Below are 24,207 nucleotides of genomic sequence, written 5' to 3'. Positions count from 1 at the left end.
ATTCTCAGAAAGTCAACACATCTAAAGAGATACCATGTCTCAGGAAAATATTCAATTTTTTCAAAAGTGCCAATTAAAAGGTGTGGGAGCATAAAGAGAAGAACAGAACTATAGGTAACAGAATGAAGTGAGAAAGGAGACCAGTAAGGAAACAGTACATAGAAGGAAAGGAAGAAAGCAAGCAAACAACAGAGAAAGTAATAAACAAACAACTCAGAAAAAGACTTCAAAACCATTGATTCAGTACAGTAAAGGCTGAGGCAACAATCAGTGGTAATGGTGAAATACACCACAGTGAATATCATAGCCTAGATCTGTGGCAGGCAAACACTAAAAATCTGGGATAAGTTTTCCATGTTTATTGTATATTTAGCATACAAATGTGCTGAAATTGTGTTGAACATTGTTTCAAGCAGCTTACAAAATTTCCATCACACTGCATTAAGTGGTATAGTTGAAGAAATGCAGCCAGGCTGGAATCCCTGAGTAGTGGGGCAGCATATCAGTTACCGTCTGTTGCCCACCTAGTGAGTAGACTCTTAAGTCTTATTTTCAGATTTTCCACAGAAGAATGTTTTGGACAGCTGACAAGGTAAATCACGGAGCCATCATTGATGTGAGCCAGGGACTAACAAGGCACAACTTTGCTGCCAAGCACCAGAAGGTCTCAAAAACTAAGTACAAAAATAAAACCTCACTTTTTTCAAACAAAGGAGTTCCCCCATCCAAAAAAGTATTCACTTTCCCAGAATCAGACAAAAATTACAAAAATCAAATAAATTTAGACAATTCCTGACCACAGTTCCAAATTTCATACATATTTTTATTGTTGGAAGAACTGATGCACTGAGCAGCTCCTAATACCACATACAAGGCAGCATGGAACTCTTATCTCCTAGTGGTACACACTGGGACATGGATTGTCAACATGGTGCCCGAGCGTGCCAATGTGCCTGCCAATGTCTCCTATGGCTCCCATGAAAGGTCTCAATAAATATCCCCTCAAAAATTCACAGTGCACAAAAGAATATTTGCTCTTCCTCCACATTTCCTGTTTGCATTGCCTCAAACATGCTCCCTTTAATAGCCTGTATTTCATCAAATGCTTGAATTAGACACCTTCCCTTCCTTCTGTTCTGAACAGAGGAGAGGTGCAAAGAGCATCTCTCTGGGATGTATCCAACGTAGCACTAAGTGTCCCTTCAGCGCAATAATTACCACTAGCACAACAGGACTTCCCCTCTGAACCCCTTAAATCTGTTCTAGGGGTTCCTTCAATCTTCTGGATCATATTTGAGGAGGGAGCAGGGGAGCAGAAGAGGGAAGTCCACTTGCAATAGCAGTAATCCTTGTATTGATGGGATATGTTAGTTGAATACTGCCCTCTGTGAGTAAGTGTGGTATTGGCTAATGTGGATGCTTTTCCACAACTGATGGAAGAGTATGCCCATGTCATTTTGTGGTCCTGTCTCTTTTTCTGGTCTTTTAGATGTGGCAGCTATTTTGTGTTATGTTACCTGCTTGGTAGCCATTTTATGACTGATGCCAACAGTGCTCTCTCAAAATTCCAAATGTGCCCACTGCCCCAGAAAGGTTGGTGCCCCCTGCACTGGGACATTCAGCATGGTCAAGAAAGAAGTGACTATCTCATTGTCTCATCCTACAGCTCTCTGTACTGCTCCCTCCACACTCTTGAGTGGTACTGCCCACCCACCTCTGTTCATGATGGGAGCACACACAGAATGGCAGAAAGACTGCTCCGTCAGATTGTTACTACTTGCCATTTCTATTAAAATTCAGTAGCATAGCTGGAAGAAAGGGCCATGTGCTGCCAGCTGCTGGGCAATCTGGTAGAAGTCTTTTTCTCCCTTCCCACACATGCTCAAACATGAGCAGAGCTCTAGGAGGATGGAGAAAGGAAAGTCATGTCCTACCAGGCTGTGATGTCAGCTTACCTCCCAATGGGGAAAGGGGGGGAATGCCCATGAACATTTGGATGGGTATATCTAGCAATTATTTAAGTTTGATACAAGGGAAGCTAAGCAACAAGCAAAAAATAAAATACTGCCATACAACAATTAAAAAAATCTTGTCATACACATGTATTTTGCTGCTACTAAGTTTTTTTTAATAACAATATTGTGTTAGATGCTATTCAGAGCTCAACATGATACAGCTCCGACCCAGGGAAATTATGTCTACATTAGTTACACATACTGGGAGAGATGTTGGGGACTAGCAATGAGGAGTGCAGATATGGATGGACACATCAAATGGTATCTCTCTCTACCTTCCAGCTGTAACAAGTAACTTCCAACAAAATCTAGTCCACTTGTGCTGCTCTCCACTTCTCATTCTTTCTCTCCCACCATCTCTCTCCTTGCTTCATATTGTCTACCATTATTTATTTATTTGTTTGTTTGTTTATATCCCACCCTTCCTCCTAGTAGGAACCCAGGGTGGCAAACAAAAGCAATAAAAACACTTTAATACCTCATAAAACAGACTTTAAAATATATTACAACAAAACCCTTAATACTAAACAAACTAAACTTAAACTAAACATACTAAAACAGAACATCTTTTAAAAAAAGTTTTAAAATCATATTAAAAAGCAATTCCAACACAGATGCAGACTGGTATAAGGTCTCTACTTAAAAGGCTTGTTGAAAGAGGAAGGTCTTCCGTAGGCACCAAAAAGATAACAGAGATGGCACTTCCTTCACTTTACTGTGGGGACATTTACTGCCCTCTCTTCCTATAATGATCAGTACTTCAGAATCTTGGTTGACTGCCATGCGTACTCTACTCCTGTTCCCAGTCCCTTGAGCACCTCTGAAGGAAATCTAATGTTTATGTTGACTTCTTCTCATATAATTTAACTCAGTCCTCCCAAAGCTGTATTTCTATTCATCTTCTGTTCATTCCCTAGTCAAGAAAACAAATTATTTTCTATCTTTGGGTTGCTCTTTTGGCTCTCCCATCATCCACAACATCCCATCCCTTGCTCTCTCACACCACCAATGATAAATATATTACTGGTCCTTTAATTCTTTTAAGTCTATACTTACAGGGAGGTTTAGTTTGACAGCATCCACAGGCTGCTGAAAAGGCCATGAAAACTGATGTTTCCATAGTGTCTTGAGCACCACTTTGAGCAGATACTGAAGCTGGTTGGTCATACGCTTGGGTTTGTTAGGATTTGAGGTCTCTGGTGGAGATGGGTTAGTAGCTAGAGTATTGCCTTGTTGGGTTTGGCCCTGTGCCGGTGTTGTAGACATTTGTGTAGCTTCTAGTCCATCCCCCATTACTGGTAAATTTCTCAGTCTTGTCCCAGGGCCGCTCTCCGCAGACATGCTATTGATCCCATTGCATTCTCCACTAGGCACTCTGCAAAGCAAATGCAACAATATTAAACATGGATCAGATAAGGTTAACCATATATTTGTGTACAGAATACAAAGGAGATTGCTGTGTGCTTCAATTTGCAAAGAGTAAAACGTGCATCCATGCAGGTAGTATATAGCTTAGCTCACCCTCTTACTTTTTAAAATCATACACTAGCCAAATGATTCAACCATTTGAGGATCTTAAACAAAGCAAGTGTGAAGTCTTCTACTATAATCCAGCATCTCTCTTCCCCAAGCTTTACTAAACTTTTTTCTATGGGCAAGACCCAATACTGTGCCAGTGGACATGTCAGGACCTTCCCTTCCTCTCTTTCTCCCTGCAGCCCCAGCCCCCCTCCAATCTGCTCTAGAGCTCCCCCCTCCCTGAAGCCGATATTGGCAACCCAGGAGCAGTAGCAGCAGCAATATTTATTACCCACACTTCACCCAAAGGTCCCAGTGCAGGTTACAACATAAGGGACTGCAGAAGAAAGGAGGGGAAAGGGGTCTTTTGCACAAGTGGAAGTTCATTGCACAAGCAGGATGCCATAGTTGGATATTACTCTAAGGGTTGTATTCAATGTAGAGCTAAGCGGAACTGTCCATCAGGCACAAGGATTTCTCCTTGTGCAACAGAATGCTCTCCCCCACTCCTCCACTAAATATGTTATGTGGCTTCCCCTAACTCTCCAGAGCAGATTTAGGGACAGCACAGCAAACACACAGAGGGAAGAGGGGAAAAGTCCCATTGCACTAATGCTAATCCTTAAGCTAGTGCAATTATTTATTTGAACACTTCCCTAATATGTCTTTTTTACCCCACTCTTCAGCTGAAAAACTTCCCGAGTAGCTTGCATAAGATCAATAAAAACAAGGTAGTCTCTGCCTGTAGGTGTACAATCTAAACAAGTCACAAAAGGAAAGGAAGGGGGGGGTGGAGAGGAAGGCCAGCAAATTCAGGAACCAGTTGTTCAAGTTACATAGTAGTTCTCAATGACCAACTGGAGTGGAAACAATTCAGACACAGAAGGAGCCGAATATATCTGGTCTGTCAGCAGAGTTGATGACGGTCCTATTTCCCATTTTTGCAGCAAATATATGGACTAGTGGCTGCCAGAAGACAATTGAGAAAGAAAGGAGTTCAACGGAACTAGTTTTTCAGCACAGCCAATGGAGTGGCCTAGCTTCCCATATCATCTCCTGCTACAACTATTTATACAGTACTTGGATTTTGCATCTCTTATCAGCTAGGAAGCATCAAACGTGACTTACAGGGGATTTATAAGCAGTTCAACTCTTAGTGTTATGTTTAACTGTGCTTTAACTAAAGCAACCACATATTTTTCTTTTTTGTATAAACTTTTATTTGTTTTCTTTGCAGGTATCTTTTCCTCATACAAAGCAGAGCTTCTTATTCACATCAATCAGACACCAATATAATAAAATACAAACAAAATTTAACGAAATCAAAGGAAAAAGGGAACAGAGACTCAAGGCACATATCCAAGAACAAAACCAACTTGTGATCCAATTGATAGGAAAATAACACATATTAACTTTCTGTGGGACAACTACTATGTGTTTCCAAATCTTCTAGGCTTCCATGGATGGACAATGTGTAAATGTATCTTCAGAGGTATATTCAAATAAATGAATGCCAAACCTTATAGGAGTCTGGTGTATCTTTTCCAGGTCTAAATTTCAGGTCATGTGTAAGCTTTTCCATTATTGCAATATTCCAGAGGGAGTTGTACCAATGTTCTATTGAGAGACTGTTTGCTGTTTTCCAATGTGATGCAATTGTCGCTTTTACTGCCAGAGCCATTTAGACAATGAGTTCTTTAGAAAGCAGTTTCGAGTGTTCCTCATAAAAAATGTTTAGTAATAAGAATTTGGGGGGAAATGTGAAGTGTTCCTGAGATATTAATAATATTTCATCATAAATCAATGACCAAAAGTCCTATACTCTTTCACATTCCCACCATAAATGGAAGTAGGTTCCCATTTTTCCACAACTCCTCCAACAGAGCAGGGATACCGCTGAGAATATGCGAGAAATTTGGACAGGTGTGTAAAACCACCGATGTACCTGTTTTAATGAATGTTCTCTTACATGACTAGAAACAGACCTAAACGGACACAATTCCCAGAGCTTATTCCAATTTCAGAACCTAAGTCCATTTCCCATTGATCTGAAAGAGTAGATTTTAGAGATGTACTAAGCAGGATAGAATATATTTGAGAAACCAAATATTTTTCTCCCATACGCATCTCCCGAACTAATAGTTTAAATTGTGTAGGAGGTCTTGCTGCTTGATGTTTAACATAATCTTATGAAATAAAACTGCGAACTTGAGCATCAACCAATCCAATTTAATTCCTTCTAATTTAAGTTTTAGTTGTTCAGTTGTAAGCGGAAGGGAATTTACATAAAAGTCATATAGTTTATGTAATCCTTTATTACTCAACCCTTTAACTGAAGTTCCCTATCAGGAGTATGGAATTTGGGGTGAAAAGCAATGGGTATTAGAGATGAGGATATGGGAGCCAGTTTATGTTGCCACAATTTCCACGACTGAAACGTACATTTAGAAAGAGGATTTATTATCTTATTGATAGAGTGGGATGTAACAGTCAGAAAGAGTAAAGTCTTTAAAATCACATCTGAAGCAATTTTGGTTTCCATTTCAACCCAACGTTTCTCATGTATATTTCTAAGTAGATACACCATTTGACGAATTTGAAAGGCATTGTAATAGTATGATAAATTTGGAATGCCCCATCCTCCCCAATTTGTTTTTCTATATATTAGAGATGGAGCTAGTCTAGGTTTTTTCTGCTGATAAACTTGTTGTTTGTTGCCAGGACTTCATCACATATCTAGGTATAGTGATAGGTAAAACCTGAAACAAAAACAGAAAACGAGGAAGTAGCATCATTTGTGTCGCACTATCCTGCCCAGCATTGAAAGAAATTTATTTTTACAAGATTGTAGACTGTTTCTGAGTTTCCTGATTATAGGGTTACAGTTCAAATAAAACAATTTATTTATATTTTTAGGTAGAATGTCTCCAAGGTATTTAAATGATTTCACACAGACAGAAATTCCTAAAGAATTCTTAATCAGTTTTTGTATAGTGGGACCCAAATTTATGAATAGGAATTCAGATTTGGTATAGTTAATTGTGAATCCAGATATTTCCTTATAAGTTTGAAACAAGTTGTTCAGACTATTTAAAGATGATGTTGGGTCAGATAAAAGAAGGGCCACATCATCTGCAAATAGGCTTGATCTTATGAGTAGTTCCAGTTAATTTATAACTAGAAATTTATAATTTATATAGTGTCCTCTCTCACTGCCTGCGGCCAAAGGTTCCATGGTTAAAGCAAATAAAGCTGTGAGAGAGGACATCCTTGTTTTCCCCCTTTTCAATCTTTATAAATCCAGATTCGAATACATTAATTCTAATTCTAAAACTAATAACCTAGTTTTTATATAGGTTTCGAATAATTAATAAATGTATCTCCAAATCCACAGTGTTGCAAAACCTGAAAAAGAAAGTCCCAATGCAGTCAAAGCATTCAACTTGAAGATGGCTAATGGTTTGTGATATTATCTGCTGTGCCAAATAATGTTTAAGAGACATCTGACAGGGTCTGAAATTTGTCTACCTTTAATAAAGCCAGTTAATGATTAATGGCATGTGGGCAGATTAATGATTGTGGGCATAAGGCTGAGTCTATTGGCCAGGAAAACTGGAAATGGACTGCCTTCAAGTTGATCCCGACTTATGGCTACCCTATCAATAGGGTTTTCATGGTAAGCGGTATTCAGAAGGGGTTTACCATTGCCTCCATCTGAGGCTAGTCCTCCCCAGCTGGCTAGGACCTGCTCAGCTTGCCACAGCTGCACAAGCCAATCCCTTCCTTGTCTACAACTGCCAGCTGGGGGGCAACTGGGCTCCTTGGGACTATGTAGCTTGCCCACGGCTACACAGGTGGCAGGGCACGTAACCCCTCAGCCACGCACTGTGGGGGTGCTCGTCAGCCGGCCCTTGACACTTAGGAGACAACTCACAGACTCTGGACTCCCAGCCAGACTCTCCTCCCCACTGTGCTATATCAGCTGCTCTGACTGAAGTAAAAAAAATTGGTCTGTAATTGCCCTGTAATTGTTCATGTTAGAGGGATTTTTTCCTGGTTTGGGAATTAGAACTATGTGTGATGTTTTCCAAGTTGATGGAATCTCTTAACCTTCCCAAATTGCATTAAATAATCATGTTAAGTGAAGAACCAATTGTGTGTTAATTTTCTTGTAAAAGTCTGTGGAAAAGCCATCTGGTCCAGGGCTTTATTATTTTTAAGTTTCTTGATAAGTTCCATAATTTCATTCACAGTATTTAAAACAAACTGTTGGTACTGATCTAACTTTGTAAGTTTAAGATTTTGGAGGAAGGACAATATATTTACCTCTTTGGACTCTGGGGCTTGGTATAATTTTTGATAGTAAGACATAAATACAGAATGAATTTTTTGGGTTTCGTAGGTGAGTTGACCATTGCATTGTTTAATACACCAAATTCTATTGGAAGAATGTTTGTGTCAGAATATATTAGCTAGAAGTTTAGAATTTCAATTACTTTTTTCATACAATTTTTGTTTAAATTATAGATTTTGAGATCTACGAAATTTCCAACGCTTCTATTTTTTCTCACAGAATCTAATTTATGTCTAATTTTAGAGGTGCCCAATTGTTTGTATTGATATTCTAACTTTTTTAATTCTTCAAAAATATTATTTTTAGGGTAGATGTTTGTTTTCGCAATTTATTCTTCTCTACAATACAACATCCCCATACCACTGCTTTTACTGCATCCCAAATGATATTGTCTTTTATTCCTATCCCTGTGTTATGTGTGAAGTAATCTTTAATAGTCATGTGAATAGCCTCTGTGGCTAATGGATTAGTAAGCAAAGAATTGTCAAATTGCCAGGCTGGTGTTATTTTTTCCTCCTCTCTCAAAGATACTGTGGCCCGTACTGGGGCATGATCAGAAACCAAATATGAGCCTATTTGAGATTCTTTTATTGTGGTTTGTAGAGTGCTGGATATAAGGAGGTAATCTACTCTATAGTACATTTATAACTGAATGATATAAACACGGCCGATCTCGTCTGATCTGGGAATCTAAGCAGAGTCAGGCCTGGTTAGTACTTGGATGGGAGACTGCCTGGGGATACCGGGTGCCGTAGGCTTTTCCTCCTTTTAGAGAGCCAGTGCGGTGTAGTGGTTAAGGTGTTGGACTACGACCTGGAGACCAGGTTTCGAATCCCCACATAGCCATGAAGCTCACTGGGTGCCCTTGGGCAAGTCACTGCCTCTCAGCCTCATGAAAACCCTATTCACAGGGTCGCCGTAAGTCAGAATCGACTTGATGGCAGTACAATACATAATAAAACGTAGAATCCCTCTCTAATTTATGCAGTATTCTCCAAGCAACCAATAAACTGAATTTAGCTAGAATAGCCTGAAAGGTAGATTTAGTAGTACAGTAGGGCCCAGGTTCTCGGCATTTCACTAATACGGTGGTTGTCCCCAGGTAGCATGCGTGTGTGAGAGAGAGTGTGTATTGGGGCTGGGGCTGTCGCTGTTGTTTCTTTGTACCCACCTTCTTTGTCTTCCCCTCCCTCCTCTTTCACCTTCAGTGTTTTCTGGTTTTTGGTTGGGTTGTTTTCAGTTGGTGTTTCTTCCCCCCCCCTTTTTCCCTTCTACCCGGCTATTTCTCTGCTTGTCCTTCTCGTTTTGGGGGACAGCGGAGGCTGCTACTGCCACCTCTGGGAACAGCGGAGGATGTTTCCCTGCCTGCCCTCGTTTTTGGGGTTGGCTGAAGCTGCTACGGCTGCCTTAGCTTTAGTGGAGCACCCCCCGTCCTTAGCTGGTTGAAGCGGCGAGTCAGAAGCTTGCAGCGGCGACTCCGTCTCGTGCCTGTTTTATGCAGTGCCGCTGATCTCCTCCCACTGGGTGCTCAGCGGCAGCTCCTCCCTCTGTGGCTCGCTACTGCGCCCAGTGGAGCTCACCGGCTACTGAAGCAGAGCTCATGGAGGCGGCTCTCTTGTTTCTTGGCGGTAGCTCCTTTCTTCACAGCTTGCTACTGCGGCCGTCGGGAGCTTGCCGGCTGCTGAGGTAGAGCTCACGGCGGCGGCTCTCTCTCTGGAGCTCGTGGCAGCGGCTCTCTCTCTGGAGCTCGTGGCAACAGCTCTCTCTCTGGAGCTTGCGGAGGTGGCTCCCTTTCTTTCACTCCTGGTGGCAGTGTCTGTGGTGGTTGTCTGTTGCCGCTTCCCCCCCCCCCAGCTGGACTTGGTTTGGCGGCTGCTTTTTCCAGCCACTTGGCTCCAAGACAGAAACGCTGTGCTGCCTTCTCCCCTAGCTGCTGCTTTGCACCACCTGCACCTTCCCTCGGAGCCGCAGCAACACCGTTGATAGTTTTAACAGAGCTCGGCAGATCACAGGTTCCTTGGCCAGAAGAGGTAGAGACTTGGAAGGTGGTGGTGATGTGTGTTGAAGGTGTCCTGGCTCCACACACGTTTCGTACAGGCCCAGCTCCTTACTCGGGCAGCCTTCGCCAAGCTGCTGGAGCTGGACGTGGCAGTGCAAGAAGAAATGGGAGGAAGACAAGTTCAATAAGGAGTACAATAGGGCCCCGCTTTTCAGCGATTTTCGCTTTTCGGCGGGGGTCTGGAACCTAACCTGCTGTATAAGTCGGGCCGTATGGTAGATTGGACAGATGTAGGTAAAGCATTATCTACAGATTTGTCCCATATTGGATCAGCAGCCCAGTTAAAATCCCCTCCAAATTATCAATTCACTTTCTGCAAAATTATGCAATTTTGTTAGATAGGAAATAAGTGTAATTGGTTTTTTGTTGGGAGCATATAAGGATGCTAAAGTTAGTTTCTGAGTACCGAAACACCCTTTAACAAAAGTTAAATGACCTTCTGTGTCTTTGTAAGTCTGGATATGTTTAAAAGGAAGAGATCGTGCTATTAACATAGCCACTCCTCTACTTTTAGAGGAGCCATGAGATGAGTATTGCTTTCTGTAATAATTATGATGCAAAAGCCATGAAACTTCTTTACCAGAGTGAGTTTCCTAAATAAAAATGTGGGGCTTGTCCTTTAAAACAAAATCAGAGACCCTTCTTTTAACCAGATTGCCTAGACCTTCAGCATTCAATGTGTAAATCTTTACATTAACTTTCATAATAAGATAATGATAAAAAAAATTACTCCACTCCAGAGATATAGCCAACGTAGGATGTGTGCCCTGGTATCATCAATTCCAGATAGTCGGACATGTGCCAAACAGAAATAACAACTAGTATTAAAACTGCAAGAATTAAAACTAGTAGAACCTCTGGCAGGATCTCCTCCCAATGGTGGGGCCCTGGAACAAAAATTAAAATTAAAATTTGTCACACACTCAGAAAGTGTGTTATCCTATGCAGGTGGGCCATCTGCAGAATAAAACCAAGAATTAGAGCTGCCCTTCTCTGGTCCTGCCACTTACCTTATTTAGACATTTTTTAAAAAAAGAACAAAATATATACCTCGTAAGGTCTTATTTGAGAATGAAGTCATATTAAAAAAATGTGACCAGTAATATTATGGTATAAGCATTTAACAACCCTGGTTTGGTAATATGAAATAGTATTGCAATTTGCTGAATTAGAATATAACACTAATCTCATTAAGACAGAAAATTAAATTTAACCATTAATGTCATTTTCCTCTCTGAGAGAAAGAGTTGGATCACAGAGGACACCGAATGTTGAGTGGTTCTGGTTGTTTACTAAATCTGGGACGCCTTTTTCTGAAGGAGACTATGTTCCATTTTTCAGAGTCTTGAAAATCCAAGGATTCTTCTTTGTCCAGCTCTTCAGTATTCCATGAGATCCCTAAGTTTAGTAAGCAGAGGATGTGGCAGGCCTCTTTTTTTTGTAGTAGCTGTGTGTAATATGCCATCTATTTCAACACATAGGCTAAATGGGAAGCTTGTAATTTCTCTGTTGCAGGTCTGAAATCATGTCTCTTCCTCAGTTTCCAAACTAAGGTCTTTAAGAACCATGATATCTTTGCTGTCATATTTCAGGCCTCCTTTGTCTGTAATACCTTTCATAAATTGAAAATGAACAAAAGCTAGTATAATATCACATGGCATTGCAGCAGTTTTAGGCTTAGGAGCCAAACTATGATGAGTGCATTCCAGATCCAATGGGGTGACTGGGACTTCGGGAAGTGCTATAGGGACCCCACAAAAATGTAAGTTTCGGCATCTAGCCCTGTTTTCCTGTTCATCCACCTTTACATTCAATTCTATGTTAGATTTTAAGAGCAGCTGGACCTTGTCAGAAGTTTTAATGCCTAATTGCATGGCTTCATTTGCTGTCGTTTCAATACTAAAGAGTTTTCTGTGCCAATTTATCTAGCATGTCCTTTGTTGAATCAAAAGCTTTTTGCCATTCAGCAATTAACAAAGCATGCATTTCACTGTCTCCAATAAATTTTCAATGTTAAGAAATGCCATATCCCCTTGTCCTGTTTTCCTGCTTTTCACCGCCATTTTGGATCTTTGCTAGAGGCAATTTTTAAACCACTGATTTAAAGTAGTTATTGAGTATAAAATGCAGCAGGCTGTGATCATAAGTATGCTTTAATATTTCATTTACCAGGAATTAAGAAGAAAAGTAGAGAGAATTACCGCTAGGGCATTGATTACTGTTGGAAGCGCAGTGGGAACTGGAGCAATTGCTCTATGCTGTTGCTAGGCTTTGTGCATGTGCCCCCCACCACCTATTTTTCTGACAGATATCCTATGCCTTTACAAGCTACACATCAAGGAGATATTTCACAAATACAGTTTTTCCTGTAAAAATGTAGACAAGCTTTTATCTGCTAAATTTCTGGCTGCCATGTTTATTTAGAAATATTTTTATATAATCTTTCAGAAAAAGTATCACACAATGGTTCACAATGCTCAGAGGCACATGTTACCAAAGTCTTCCAAGCTACACAGGAAGTGGATTGGACTGTGAAAGACCAACCCAAATGGTGTTTGCTTTTTGACCAATTTGTGGGGCAGTACAATATCTCAGAGAGGAGCTCAAGGTCTCCTGCTCCCCTGGTGCATTCAGTACAGCTGCCCAATTTCCCTGCTTTTTAAAGTTTGATAGAAAAATCGGTGGGTTATAGGTATGTTCTTAAAACCGTAAGGTTTTTGCCTATTAGTTAATTTATCTGCTTTTTAAACCAGGAGGTAAAAAAAATGGGATCCTGTCCAAGTTTGCTGAGAATGGATTGATCATTTGCATGCTTACTGAGTTCAGTGGGATTTACTCCCCTACAATCATGCTTAGGATAGGTGAAACTGACCACAGGGGATGGGAGCAGGCAGGAGGAGGAGGAGGGGAGGAGAGAACAGGTTTGATCATTTGCATGTTTATTGAGTTCAGTGGGATTTACTCCCGTGCAATCATGTTTAGGATAGATAAAACTGACCAGGGGGAAGGGAGGGCTGGAGTGGGCAGGGGAGGAGGAGGAAGAAGGAAGAGGGGAGGGGAGGGGAAAGGCAGATCTAATCATTTTCATGCTTATTGAGTTCAATGGGATTTACTCCTATGCAATCATGGTTAGGATACATAAAACTGACCATGGAGGAGGGGGAGGGAACAGATTGGAGGGGGCAAAAGAAGGGGAGGGCAGGTTTGATCATTTGCATGCTTATAGAGTTCAATGGTATTTACTCCCGTGCAATCATGCTTAAGATAGGTAAAACTGACCATGGGGAGGCAGAAGGGGAGGGCGAGGAGGGGGGAAGGAGGGAATTGGAAGGGGATGGGGAGGGAGGGGATAGGAGGGTAGGTTTGATCATTTGCATACTTTTTGAGTTCAATGGGATTTATTTCTGTGCAATCATGTTTGAAAATGGAAATGGACTGCCTTCAAGTCGATCCCGAATTACAGCGACTGTATGAATAGGGTTTTCATGGTAAATGATATTCAGAGATGGTTTTACCACTTACTTCCTCTGAGGCTGAGAGGCAGTGACTGGCCTAAGGTCACCCAGTGCGTTTCATGGCTGTGTGGGGATTCAAACCCTGGTCTCCCAGGTCGTAGCCTGACACTGACCTAGGGAGGGGCAGGGAGGGGAGGAGTGGGAGGGGAGGAGATTGGGTGGGTGGGCACTGGGCAGAAGGGAAGCCCCTTTCCTTTCCAAAAGGAAAACATTGTGAGCAGTATCATTACTTTTCAGCGTTTCCCTCACCTTTTTATTCTACAGCAGGCACATGTAGCCTCACACCCAAATTTAAACCAAAGCTGTTCCTGGCTACATCCACACCAGGCATTTATTTCACTTTGGACAGTCATGGCGCCTCTCAAAGAATCCTGGGAAGTGTAGTTAGTGAAGGGTGCTGAGAGATGCTAGGAGACGCCCTGTTCCCCTCATAGACCTTCAATCAGAGTGGCTGACTGTTACACCACTCTGACCACTGAAGCTCTGTCAGTGGAATAGGAGTCTCCTCTCAGTACTTTTCACAAACTACACTTCCCAAGATTCTTTGGGGGAAGCCATTACTGTCTCAAGTGAAATCAAAGTCTGGTGTGGGTGTGGCCCCAATCAGGCAAGCCCAGCAGCTGTGACTCTGGCTTTTAGAACACTGACAGTTGGTTCTTACTCAGCATGACCGACACTATCACAGGTTCAAGCCAAAATTTCTTAAATTAATTAAAAATCAGCCAGGCATTTTTTAATGTTTAAACTGCAGAAGATGAAGGTCAGAGTATGGGGCAAGGCCAGTAATAGGATCACAGGTACTCTGTGAACATGGCTGATTTTTAATGAATTTCAACAGATTATGAGAATTCTGACAGAAAAAAGTCCAAAAGGGCTCTCGGTTTTTTTTCTCTTTTAAGACTTTGAACTTCCTGTGCTCTCTGACTGTTTTGTGTATTGCCATGGAAATTTACAGGGTTGTTAAACAAGCGTTACTGAGTTCAGGACTATAAGTTTTATAAGGTTTTGCTCTGAAATGAGCTTATGGGAATTATCAGAATGGCATGAGGGATATTTTCAATTTAACACTGCGGAATGTGAAAAATCCATGCTGGCTATCGTATATAGCCACTCTTGCGGCTGTATAATTCCCACTGTCTAATACTGGGGAAGTAAATGGGCATTCAATTTCAGAGGCCGTTCTCAAGGTTCCCTTCTAGCCTGACCTATCACAGGTACGCACCAGAGACAGAGATCCCCAAAATGTGGAACAGCTGACCCAGAGAGATATGAATGAATGAATGAATGAATGAATGAATGAATGAATTTATTTCGGTCAAAGACCAGGCAGCCCAATACAGTGCAATACAGTACAGCATGAATAGCTTCAATATTAAAAGGTAATTAAAATTTTGAGAACATTACATAAAACTCATAAAAATCATCATGGACTCATATTATAGATGACATGTTAGCTTCCTCCTGCATGCTATAGCAGCTGCGCAGAACGAGGCCAGCTTCGCAGTAATCCGGTGATCCTGATCTGCAAGCAGGCAATATAAAAGGTCGGCCTCCGAGCCCGAGGAAGATTTAAGCAAAATTGGGGAGATGAAAATAGTACGGAGGTCCAAATATAAGGAACAATGTAATAATACATAGGTTGCAGACTCCACCTCCCCAGCCCCACAGGGGCAAGCCCGTTCATGGAGGGGGACACCCTTATACCTTCCCTCCAACAACGCTGATGGCAGGACATTAAATCTCGCTAAGGCGAACGATTTCCTATATTTAAAAATGTGCAAATTTGCTAAATAATTGGCAGGTGCAAAAGGTTTTGCATTGATATAGCAGTGAGAGTAGGCAGCAGCCAAGCGCAGATTGTTTTGAAATTCAATGTCTTTAAGACGTTGGATGATAGCTATTTTGGCCTTCGAGTAGCCTAAGGCCCCAACCTCTTGTAACGAGAGGCCGAGGGCTTGTAGTTTTTTAATCATTGCCTGCTTCTAATTGGACTGGAAAGTATCCGCCAATGTCAATGGCACCAGCCCGGTGGAGAAGAATAATAGCTTCAGCCAATAACTGAATCTATACATCCAGGCACGGGTCTCAATTAGTAATATCCCTAGCTCAATACATAAAGCCACATTAGAAACACAACTAGGAACACCCATTATTGTTCTCAAAAATTTGGATTGGGTAGATTCCAGCGGTGTGTAATTACTACCGACGCAGATCTGAGTCCCATACAGTAATTGGGCAGTGACCTTGGCATTAAATACCTGTACAGCCGAGGGGACATGTTGACCGCCTTTAGTATAAAAAAAGGATAGCAATGCCTTTACCGATCTCTGGGCAATCGTGGCGGTCTTGTTCAGGTGCGCCTTCCAAGTACCCGAGGAGTGAAACAGTATTCCCAGATACCTGAAAGCAGTAACCTGATCGATAGGGTGGTTATTAATTTGCCACCGTTGCTTACGCTTTCTTTGGGAGAAGACTAATACCTTGCATTTAGCGTGATTAATTTCTAGCAATTCTTCTAAGCAAAAGGAGGCAAGCGCTCTCAGCAATGGCGGAGTCCGACACTTGTTTGGGATAAAAGGACAATATCATCTGCATACATGAGTGAAGACACTAATCTCTTCGCCAAATTGGGGGGGTGGGAGTTTACCCCCTCTAAACATTTAACTAAGGAGTTGATATAGAAATTAAAAAGGGAGGGAGCAAGAATGCATCCCTGCTTGACTCTGTTAAAAGTTGGGATGGGGCAGACAAATGTCCAGCTCGATTACATCTAACCCTTAGATAAGTTTTCTCGTATAGACACCGAATTAGGCACAACAGGCGTCTATCAATATCTGTGGCCTGTAATTTTTCCCAAAGTCTCTCCCGGGAGATAAGGTCAAATGCCAACTTAAGATCAATGAAAGCAGTGAAAAGTGCTCCCCCCTTGGAGGAGATATATTTTTTCACCAGATGATGGAGAACAAGGCCCTGGTCCACAGTAGAACGTCCTGATCTAAAACCGGCCTGTTCATCAGCTAAAATATTTTCATTCTCCATCCAGGTGGTTAGCTTCTGGAGAAGATGGCTAGCATATAGTTTGCTAATGATACTTAACAAACTAATGGGTCTGTAATTTGCTGGCTCCGACCTTTTACCTTTTTTGAAGATGAGGACAATAATGGCCATCCGCCAGTCCTTAGGGATACAGGCTGATTGATCAATAGTGGTGAACAGGACCGCCAAAATTGGTGCCCACCAGTCTAGATGTTCCTTGAGGAATTCCGGGGGGATGTTATCGCCACCAGGAGCTTTTCCCAACTTAAGTTTTTTAATAAGTGCTGTTATTCCATGGATGGAAACAGGGGGCCATTTTGGTAGGGTATTAAGATCCTCCCACACTAAACAAGTAACACTTTGTCTTTGGCATAAATGCTAGTAAAATAAGCTTCCCACTCACTAGCTGGTATATAGTATTCAACACATGACGGTGTGGACTGCCACCCCCTGGAGACCAGTCTCCAGAACATTGCGGAATCTTTCTTTCTGGAAGCTTCTATTAAACTTTGCCAGGCTTCTCTTTGGAAATATTTCTTTTCCTCTTTAATTAAGATTTTATAACGTCTCTTTAATCCCAGATATTCTACGGGCAATGCTGGTAAATCAAGAGCTCTATATCTCCTGTATGTTTCCATAAGAGCGTTCTTCAACACAACACATTCATGGTCAAACCAAGGCTTAGACACCTGCGCAGTAATGCGAAATCTTAACTGATTTTGGAAACTTGGGCAGTTATTTAAAGATCTCATCAGTTCCTGAAACAGCAAATGGATTGATTCAGGAGCAGTTTTGAATACGAAGCTGCTCCGGAGGCGAAAGCTGTCATTGGAATATAAAAATTTGGATATCTCATTTGCTAAAGAAGGAGTCCACCTAATATGGGAGGCTCTTCTCTCCACCTCTAAATTGTACATTGGTTCACACGCCAAGAGCGGCTTCACCTTACTCAAACTAAGGGTGAGAGCCAAGGGGAGGTGATCATTCTCACCTCTGGTACCTACTTTGCAACTGACCACACGACTTAGCAAATTGGGTGAAACAACAAAATAATCAATAGTCGATGTCCCATAGCACGTTACAAAGGTATATTCGCCACAAAGGTCTCCCGCAACACCCCCGTTCAGCAGAACCAAATCAAGGCAACAGGTCATCTGTAAGAGGCAAAGACCGGCATAATTGCAGCCCTTGTCCTTAGATTGCCTGGAGGGTAGCAAGTAAGACAATTCCACTACTGGAGGAACAAGATGGAAATGTTCATACAGAGCTTCGTCATTATGTCCCGTCCTTGCATTAAAATTCCCCACCACAATAAAGTGAGCTGAAGGGTACTTGGTCGTTAATGTACTCCTCCATCTTAGACCATATCTCCGTAACTAGTTGTTTCCAAAATAGAGGGGGGAGATAGACATTGATCAACACAAAGGTATCAGAGCACAGCTTAAATAGTAGGGCAAAAGCAATGTCCTCCAGAGCCTCTAATCTCATCGGTTGAATACCAAGTTTGGTCGAAATCAATGTAGCCAAACCACCTTTTGGGCGACCACCCCTGGTGCTGGGAACAGCCTCAAGTGAGTAGGCAGCGAAGCCACTCAGGGCTAGTTCCTCACTAAGCCAGGTCTCTTGGAGCAATATGATGTCGTAATTATTAATGAATGTAAGAAAAGAGGGATCAGAGCACTTATTAGACCAGCCCGCCACATTCCAGGAGATTATTGATAAATGGTCATCTGGCCATGATGCCTTGTGTCAAATAGAGGAACAAGGCAAATTGCCTGCAACTGCAGAGTTAGCCACATCGGGTCCTGGAGAAAACTGAAGAGTACCTAGCAGTGAAGGGTTATCCAGCACATCGCAGTGCAAGTTGGTTGTGCCGGAGGAGAGACCCCGAGGGGCATGATCTTTTAAGACCTTCCCTTTACTCTGCATTTTGTTTGTATTGGCAGGAGTACACTCACATCCCTTGTTGAGTATGTCTCTGCCCTTCTGCATCTCATTTACTTCCTCGAATGGCAGAATCTCGTCCACCGTAGGGCTCCATCGGCTGACACTGGAAATGATTCTGGTAGTAAACTTTTTCGATTGGTCGGGAGGGGAAGTTAGAATTTCTGGGCTACCCTGCTCCCAGTCCTCCAAACGTCTCATTTCCAGCCAGGATGATGATTTATGCATTAGGATAGGAGGGCTGTTAACTAGGTTGCTCTCCAAAGGACTCAGTAAATCAGAGTAAGCAAGTTTGCTTATAGAAGAATTGGTTTCCGCAGCAACCTGAAGACTAGGAGGGCCATGTGTCCTTCTTAGCTTACCCCCCAGAGACATTGGGCTGATTTTATTGTGAAATGATGAAGAGTTCTCTGCCTCCCAGTGGACTCGGTGCTTGTGTGACTCCTTAACATCTTGAGAAATTGAGAACAGTCGAGATTTTAAAAGATCTAGTCTCAGTATTATATCCATTTGGGCTTCTGCTGGAAGAGCCCCGAAAGAGTCAAGTAGCCTGCACTCTTCCATGTCAAAGAAGTCCTCATCCATATCCTTATCCGAAAAAACAAAAGACCCTTGAGCGAGTTCATCGGCATTAATGTGCTCTGTGCACTCAAATTCATCTCTCTCCTTAAGCACAGGTGCACAAGACTCTTTAATTACAGCCTCAAACCGGTGCCTAGATGATTCCTCGACCTCTCTGGGGTTCAGGCGGTTGCATAGGTGGTATATCAAGGAGGAGGGAGGTGCCACATTTTCAAAAACTCTTAGCACCTTAATATTGTGACTATTGAGAGCTTCCCTGCAAACGTATAAATCATTTGCTACACTGCGCTCTCTAAAAGTGATCATTGCCCATGCGGTGGCCCCAGAAAAATAGAGGTATTCAACACGCTCTGTGTTGTAGGCAGATAAGGTGCTCAAAGGAGTCCCCTTCAAAAGTTTTAGGAGGTGTAATTTCCGCTGCTTCTATGAAAGGAGGCCTCACGGTTTAGGATAATTACAAAATGCCAATTTCTTGCGATTTAGTATTAAATTCCAGTTGTTAAAATTATAGGGCTTCTTCCGGCCAAGATTTGCTTCTGGAGGAAAATTAGACCTTAGAGCCCTGTTATTCGTTTCATCGGTCAAAGTCTGAAGGAGGGGCGGATGATGGAGAGCCGCACCAGCTGGGTTCAAGACCTGCAGGGTCACGGATTCCTTAATTCTATCCTTTTTGCGAGATGCGTTACTCCGAGGCGCCACTCTTGGGGAAGGGCCCACATCAAGATGTCTGAAGTTTGCCAAACTGCATTTTCTTATACTTGGGGGCCTTTGCATTATTTGTGTTTTTGCTCTTCTTGGTTTTATTAGACACTTTTTTGGGGGGGCTTCTCTTAGTCCCCCTGGAATTTGACACCTTAACATTCTGTATGCGGGGCTTAATTTTACTTGGTTGGGTTGCCATCCTCACTTTGGGCAGTTCGTGAAGTACTTCCAATGTAATTTTAGCAACAGTTGTTAGTAGGTTATTACTCTTATCCAGGAAGGATTTGATGTGTTCAATTTCCCTCATAATCGAAGCAAGCCGACCCTGAATTGAGAATCCTTCAGAAGTGGATATCTCTAGTTGATTAGAAGACCCTTGGGTAATTTCATCACTCTCATGCGGGGCCCGCTTTAAAATTTGCTGTAACAGTGGGTCAGAGGACAAATTTCCTTGGGTGCTTTGCCTTTCTTGAACAAATGCATTGGAGGGCACAGGGCGACTAGCTGCTTCCGCAAGTGAGAGCTCACAAGCCAGGTTAGGGGTGTTATCATTGCCCTTTAAATCGGGGAAATCACCCTTCCAGCCAAGAGTCCAGTCATGGCTTGCACACTGTTCCTCCTCCATATTCTCTAGTACCTGCTTCTCCACAAAAAACTGCGTAATCTTTGTCTGGGTGTCTCTCTCTTGTAAAGAGCCATACTGGGGGCAGGGGGAAACTCCCAAGGCCTTATAACCAGTTCTGGTAAGTACCATGCCTTATGCCTTGTTAATCTTTTAGCAATTTCCCTAGCAGAATATACTAAGGAGGAGGCAGCACTCTGGTCCTGGAAACTAGAGAAGTACAGAGGGACTAGGAAAGCTCCATTCTCAAACAAACTGCTTATAACTGGCTGAGTATATTTTTCTTCCTTATTTATGAGACTCAGAATAGTTGTCCTCTAACTAGCCCCTGAAGCGGTCTTATTTCCTTGTTTTCTTTCATGCAAAAGGGCGTCTCTCAAGATAAAGAACCAGCCGGGGAGTTTTAAAGGAGAGAGTGGGAGAGAGATTTTCCAAAAGGAAGCAGAGCGAGTATAAAGTTTGAACTCTCAGGCTATCAAGTGGAGGGCATTCTTCGCCACTAAACAAACACTGGCAGGTCAGTGAAAGATTAAATAGTCGAGCCCGGTACGGCAATATTGTGCTAAGATGATACACACAAGGAGAATTAGATAAATACTCAGCTGGAAAAGGAGCTTGACCGGGGAGCTGCTGACACCATCAATCTCTCCCAGAGAGATATGCCTGACTCATATTTTAAAACTGCTGTAACCAACCCCCCAGGACCTCATGATGGTGAGTGAGTAAGAAATCTAAAAAATAATAAATATTAATCCCATTTGTGTTTAGGGAAGCAGCAAAAAACTTTAATTCGGTGAGCTTTTCCAATACATTGCCTTTAAGGATGTATAATTAATGTCTGTTTTTTCTTTGGATTTTTCTTATTTGTTAATTTATTATTGTTTTAATATTTGTAAGACAACTTGATTACATTTCAACAAGGGCAGAAATTTCAGAAACAATGAACAGAAAACCGATAGCAGCACTGTTATTCCCTTATCAACAAGCACTAGGAAAAAAGGGGAAAAAATTGCAGCTTTTCTTAAACAGAACAATTCCTCAAAACCTATCTCAAATACAATGCAGTTCTCTGATATGAAATGCTGCTTACTCTTTATTATGTTCTATTAGGAATGGCCATGAAAACTCATCTTCCAAAACAGTGTAATACATGAGGATAGTCAGGAGAGGGTGCTAGAAGACTGAAACACATCAAAAAGGATAGTCTAATTCAAATTTCAAAACTCTCTGGCTACCATACACACAAGCAATACAATTATGTATATGAAACAATGTTTAATACAGCAAAACCTTTGACTGTGTAGATCATGAAAAACTATGGAATGCTTTAAAAGAAATGGGGGCGCCACAGCATCTGATTGTCCTGATGCACAACATATACTCTGGACAAGAGGCTACTGAGAGGACAGCATATATATGGAGAAACCGATTGGTTCCCCATCGGAAAGGGTGTGAGACGGGTGCATTTTATCACCCTATTTATTTAATCTATACACAGAACATATCATACGGAAAGCGGGATTCGACCAAGATGAAGGAGGTATGAAAATTGGAGGGAGAAATACCAATAATTTAAGATGTGCAGACGATATCATACTACTAGTAGAAACCAGTTAGGATTTAGAACGAATGCTGATGAAAGTTAAAGTGGAAAGCACAAAAGCAGGACTACAGCTGAATGTCAAAAAGACTAAAGTAATGACAACAGAATATCTATGTAACTTTAAAGTGGACAATGAGTACATTGAACTTGGCACAGTCATTAACCAAAATGGAGACAATAGTCAAGAAATCAGAAGAAGGCTAGGACTGGGGAGGGCAGCTGTGAGAGAACTAGAAAAGGTCCTCAAATGCAAAGATGTATCACTGAACACTAAAGTCAGGATCATTCAGACCATGGTATTCCCAATCTCTATGTATGGATGTGAAAGTTGGACAGTGAAAAAAGCAGTTAAGAGAAAAATCAACTCATCTGAAATGTGGTGTTGGAGGAGAGCTTTGTGCATACCATGGGCTGTGAAAAAGACAAATAATTGGGTGTTAGAACAAATTAAACCAGAACTATCATTAGAAGCTAAAATGATGAAATTGAGGTTATCATAAGTTGGACACATCATGAGAAGACCTGATTCACTAGAACAGACAATAATGCTGGGAAAAACAGAAGGGAGCAGAAAAAGAGGAAGGCCAAACAAGAGATAGATTGATTCCATAAAGGAAGCCACAGACCTTACAAGATCTGAACAGGGTGGTACACGACAGATGCTGCTGGAGGTCGCCGATTAATAGGGTCGCCATAAGTCGTAATCGACTAGAAGGCACATAACAACAACAAGCTCATTCCAGTTATGATATACCATGGTTAACCATGACCACTGACCTAGTTCACACATTACACTAAACCATGGTTTAGTGCTATTTGCAGAAACTGGAATGAGCCCAACCTCAGGCATACGGACTCCTCCTTCCCTTAAAACCAGGGGGATTTTGCCAGTGTTTTGTTTCTCAGTGTCTAGTCATACGAACCAGAGATCGTGGTTTATCATACACTCAGTTTCAAAACAACTCTGAAGCTTCATTCCAGCTTCTGCACAAAGCACTAACCATGGTTATCAGTGCTCAGGATCAGCTCTACTTTTTGCAAAAATTCTACTTCCATATGACCCCTTCATTAGGCATGTGAAGTTTAGGGTTCTGCTCCTTCTTCCTCTACTTTGCTGCTTGGCCTGTGGCTTAGAGGTCAACACTGGGAGTTGAACCTACAGTGCAATCCTATGTTCATATAGTCAGACGTAAGCCTCGTGGTATTCAATAGGTGTTACTCCCAGCTAAGTGTGCTCAGGCTTATAGCCTTACAGCATTAACTAGTTTATTATTTATTTATTTATTTAAAATATTTATACCCCTCCCTATTTCCAAGGAACTCAGGGCGGCTTACAAATAAAAACCATAATCAATTAAAAACAAGCAATATACAGTTTAAAACAATTAAAAATAGATTAAATCAGTAAAAGTTAAAAAATGACAATATTAGTTAAAAGCCCGTCTGAATAAAATAGTCTTAACCTGGGCACGAAAGGATGAAAGTGAGGCAGCCAGTCGAACCTCGCTAGGGAGGGAATTCCACAATCTAGGGGCAGCCACTGAAAAGGCCCTATTCTGTGTTTTTACAAAGCAAGCTTGTGAGAAAGATGGAATATTGAGCAGGGCCTCACCAGATGATCTCAAAGCTCGGACAGGGTCATAGAGGGAGACACGATCTAACAGATCTAGTTCTAGCAGAGACTGAAGGAATTTCATAACAACTGACCGAGAAATGCTAGTATAAACTCTCTTAGCATACCAAAAGCAATGTAAAAAGGCAGACTCTAGATAGCAGCACAGCGGCAGCAACAGCAGAGAATCCGCAAACCACCTGTGATTTCAGATGCATGCACAGATATACTGATCATTCATATTAAACCATTGTTTATTTTGATGTAATGTGCAAACTGTGCCATTAAGACTTTGGTATACAAATAAAAAGCCACATCCATTGCACCAAAATAGGAAGCCAGCTTTGCTCAAGCAAGCTAGCTCAAAATAAATGAATAGTTACTTTGTGCAGAGCAAAGAGAAATAAAACTCCCCCCCCATTGAGAAATATAACATTTGCCTTCAGTAACAAAAAATGAAAAGGAAGACAGAGAACAGACTACATTACTAGTCCACAGAATCCCATTTTCCTCAACTATCCCTGGTGTGAGTGAATGCAGTTACCAAGCTGATTCATTCCCCTTTATGGACAGTAAGAAAAGAAAAACTTAAGAATAACAGGACACTTCCTGTTACATTCAAGTTTAGAAATTGTGGTTTAATAC

The 24,207-nt window shown here is 41.7% G+C and overlaps 1 protein-coding gene across 10 annotated transcripts in view; it reads right to left on the bottom strand.

Moving 5' to 3' along the window:
* Positions 1 to 24,207, bottom strand: part of BRD4 (bromodomain containing 4) — a 128,232-nt gene that overhangs the window by 52,159 nt on the left and 51,866 nt on the right. For all 10 annotated transcript variants that reach the window (XM_061616561.1, XM_061616571.1, XM_061616570.1 and 7 more), the window contains one exon: positions 3,072 to 3,390. In XM_061616561.1, the coding sequence (XP_061472545.1) occupies positions 3,072 to 3,356 (285 nt within the window). In that variant the 5' untranslated portion in view covers positions 3,357 to 3,390. The remainder of the gene's footprint in view (positions 1 to 3,071; positions 3,391 to 24,207) is intronic.

Source organism: Rhineura floridana, chromosome 3 (genome assembly GCF_030035675.1).
Source record: "Rhineura floridana isolate rRhiFlo1 chromosome 3, rRhiFlo1.hap2, whole genome shotgun sequence".
NCBI classification, from domain to species: domain Eukaryota; kingdom Metazoa; phylum Chordata; class Lepidosauria; order Squamata; family Rhineuridae; genus Rhineura; species Rhineura floridana.
This window is presented reverse-complemented; position numbering and strand designations above follow the sequence as displayed.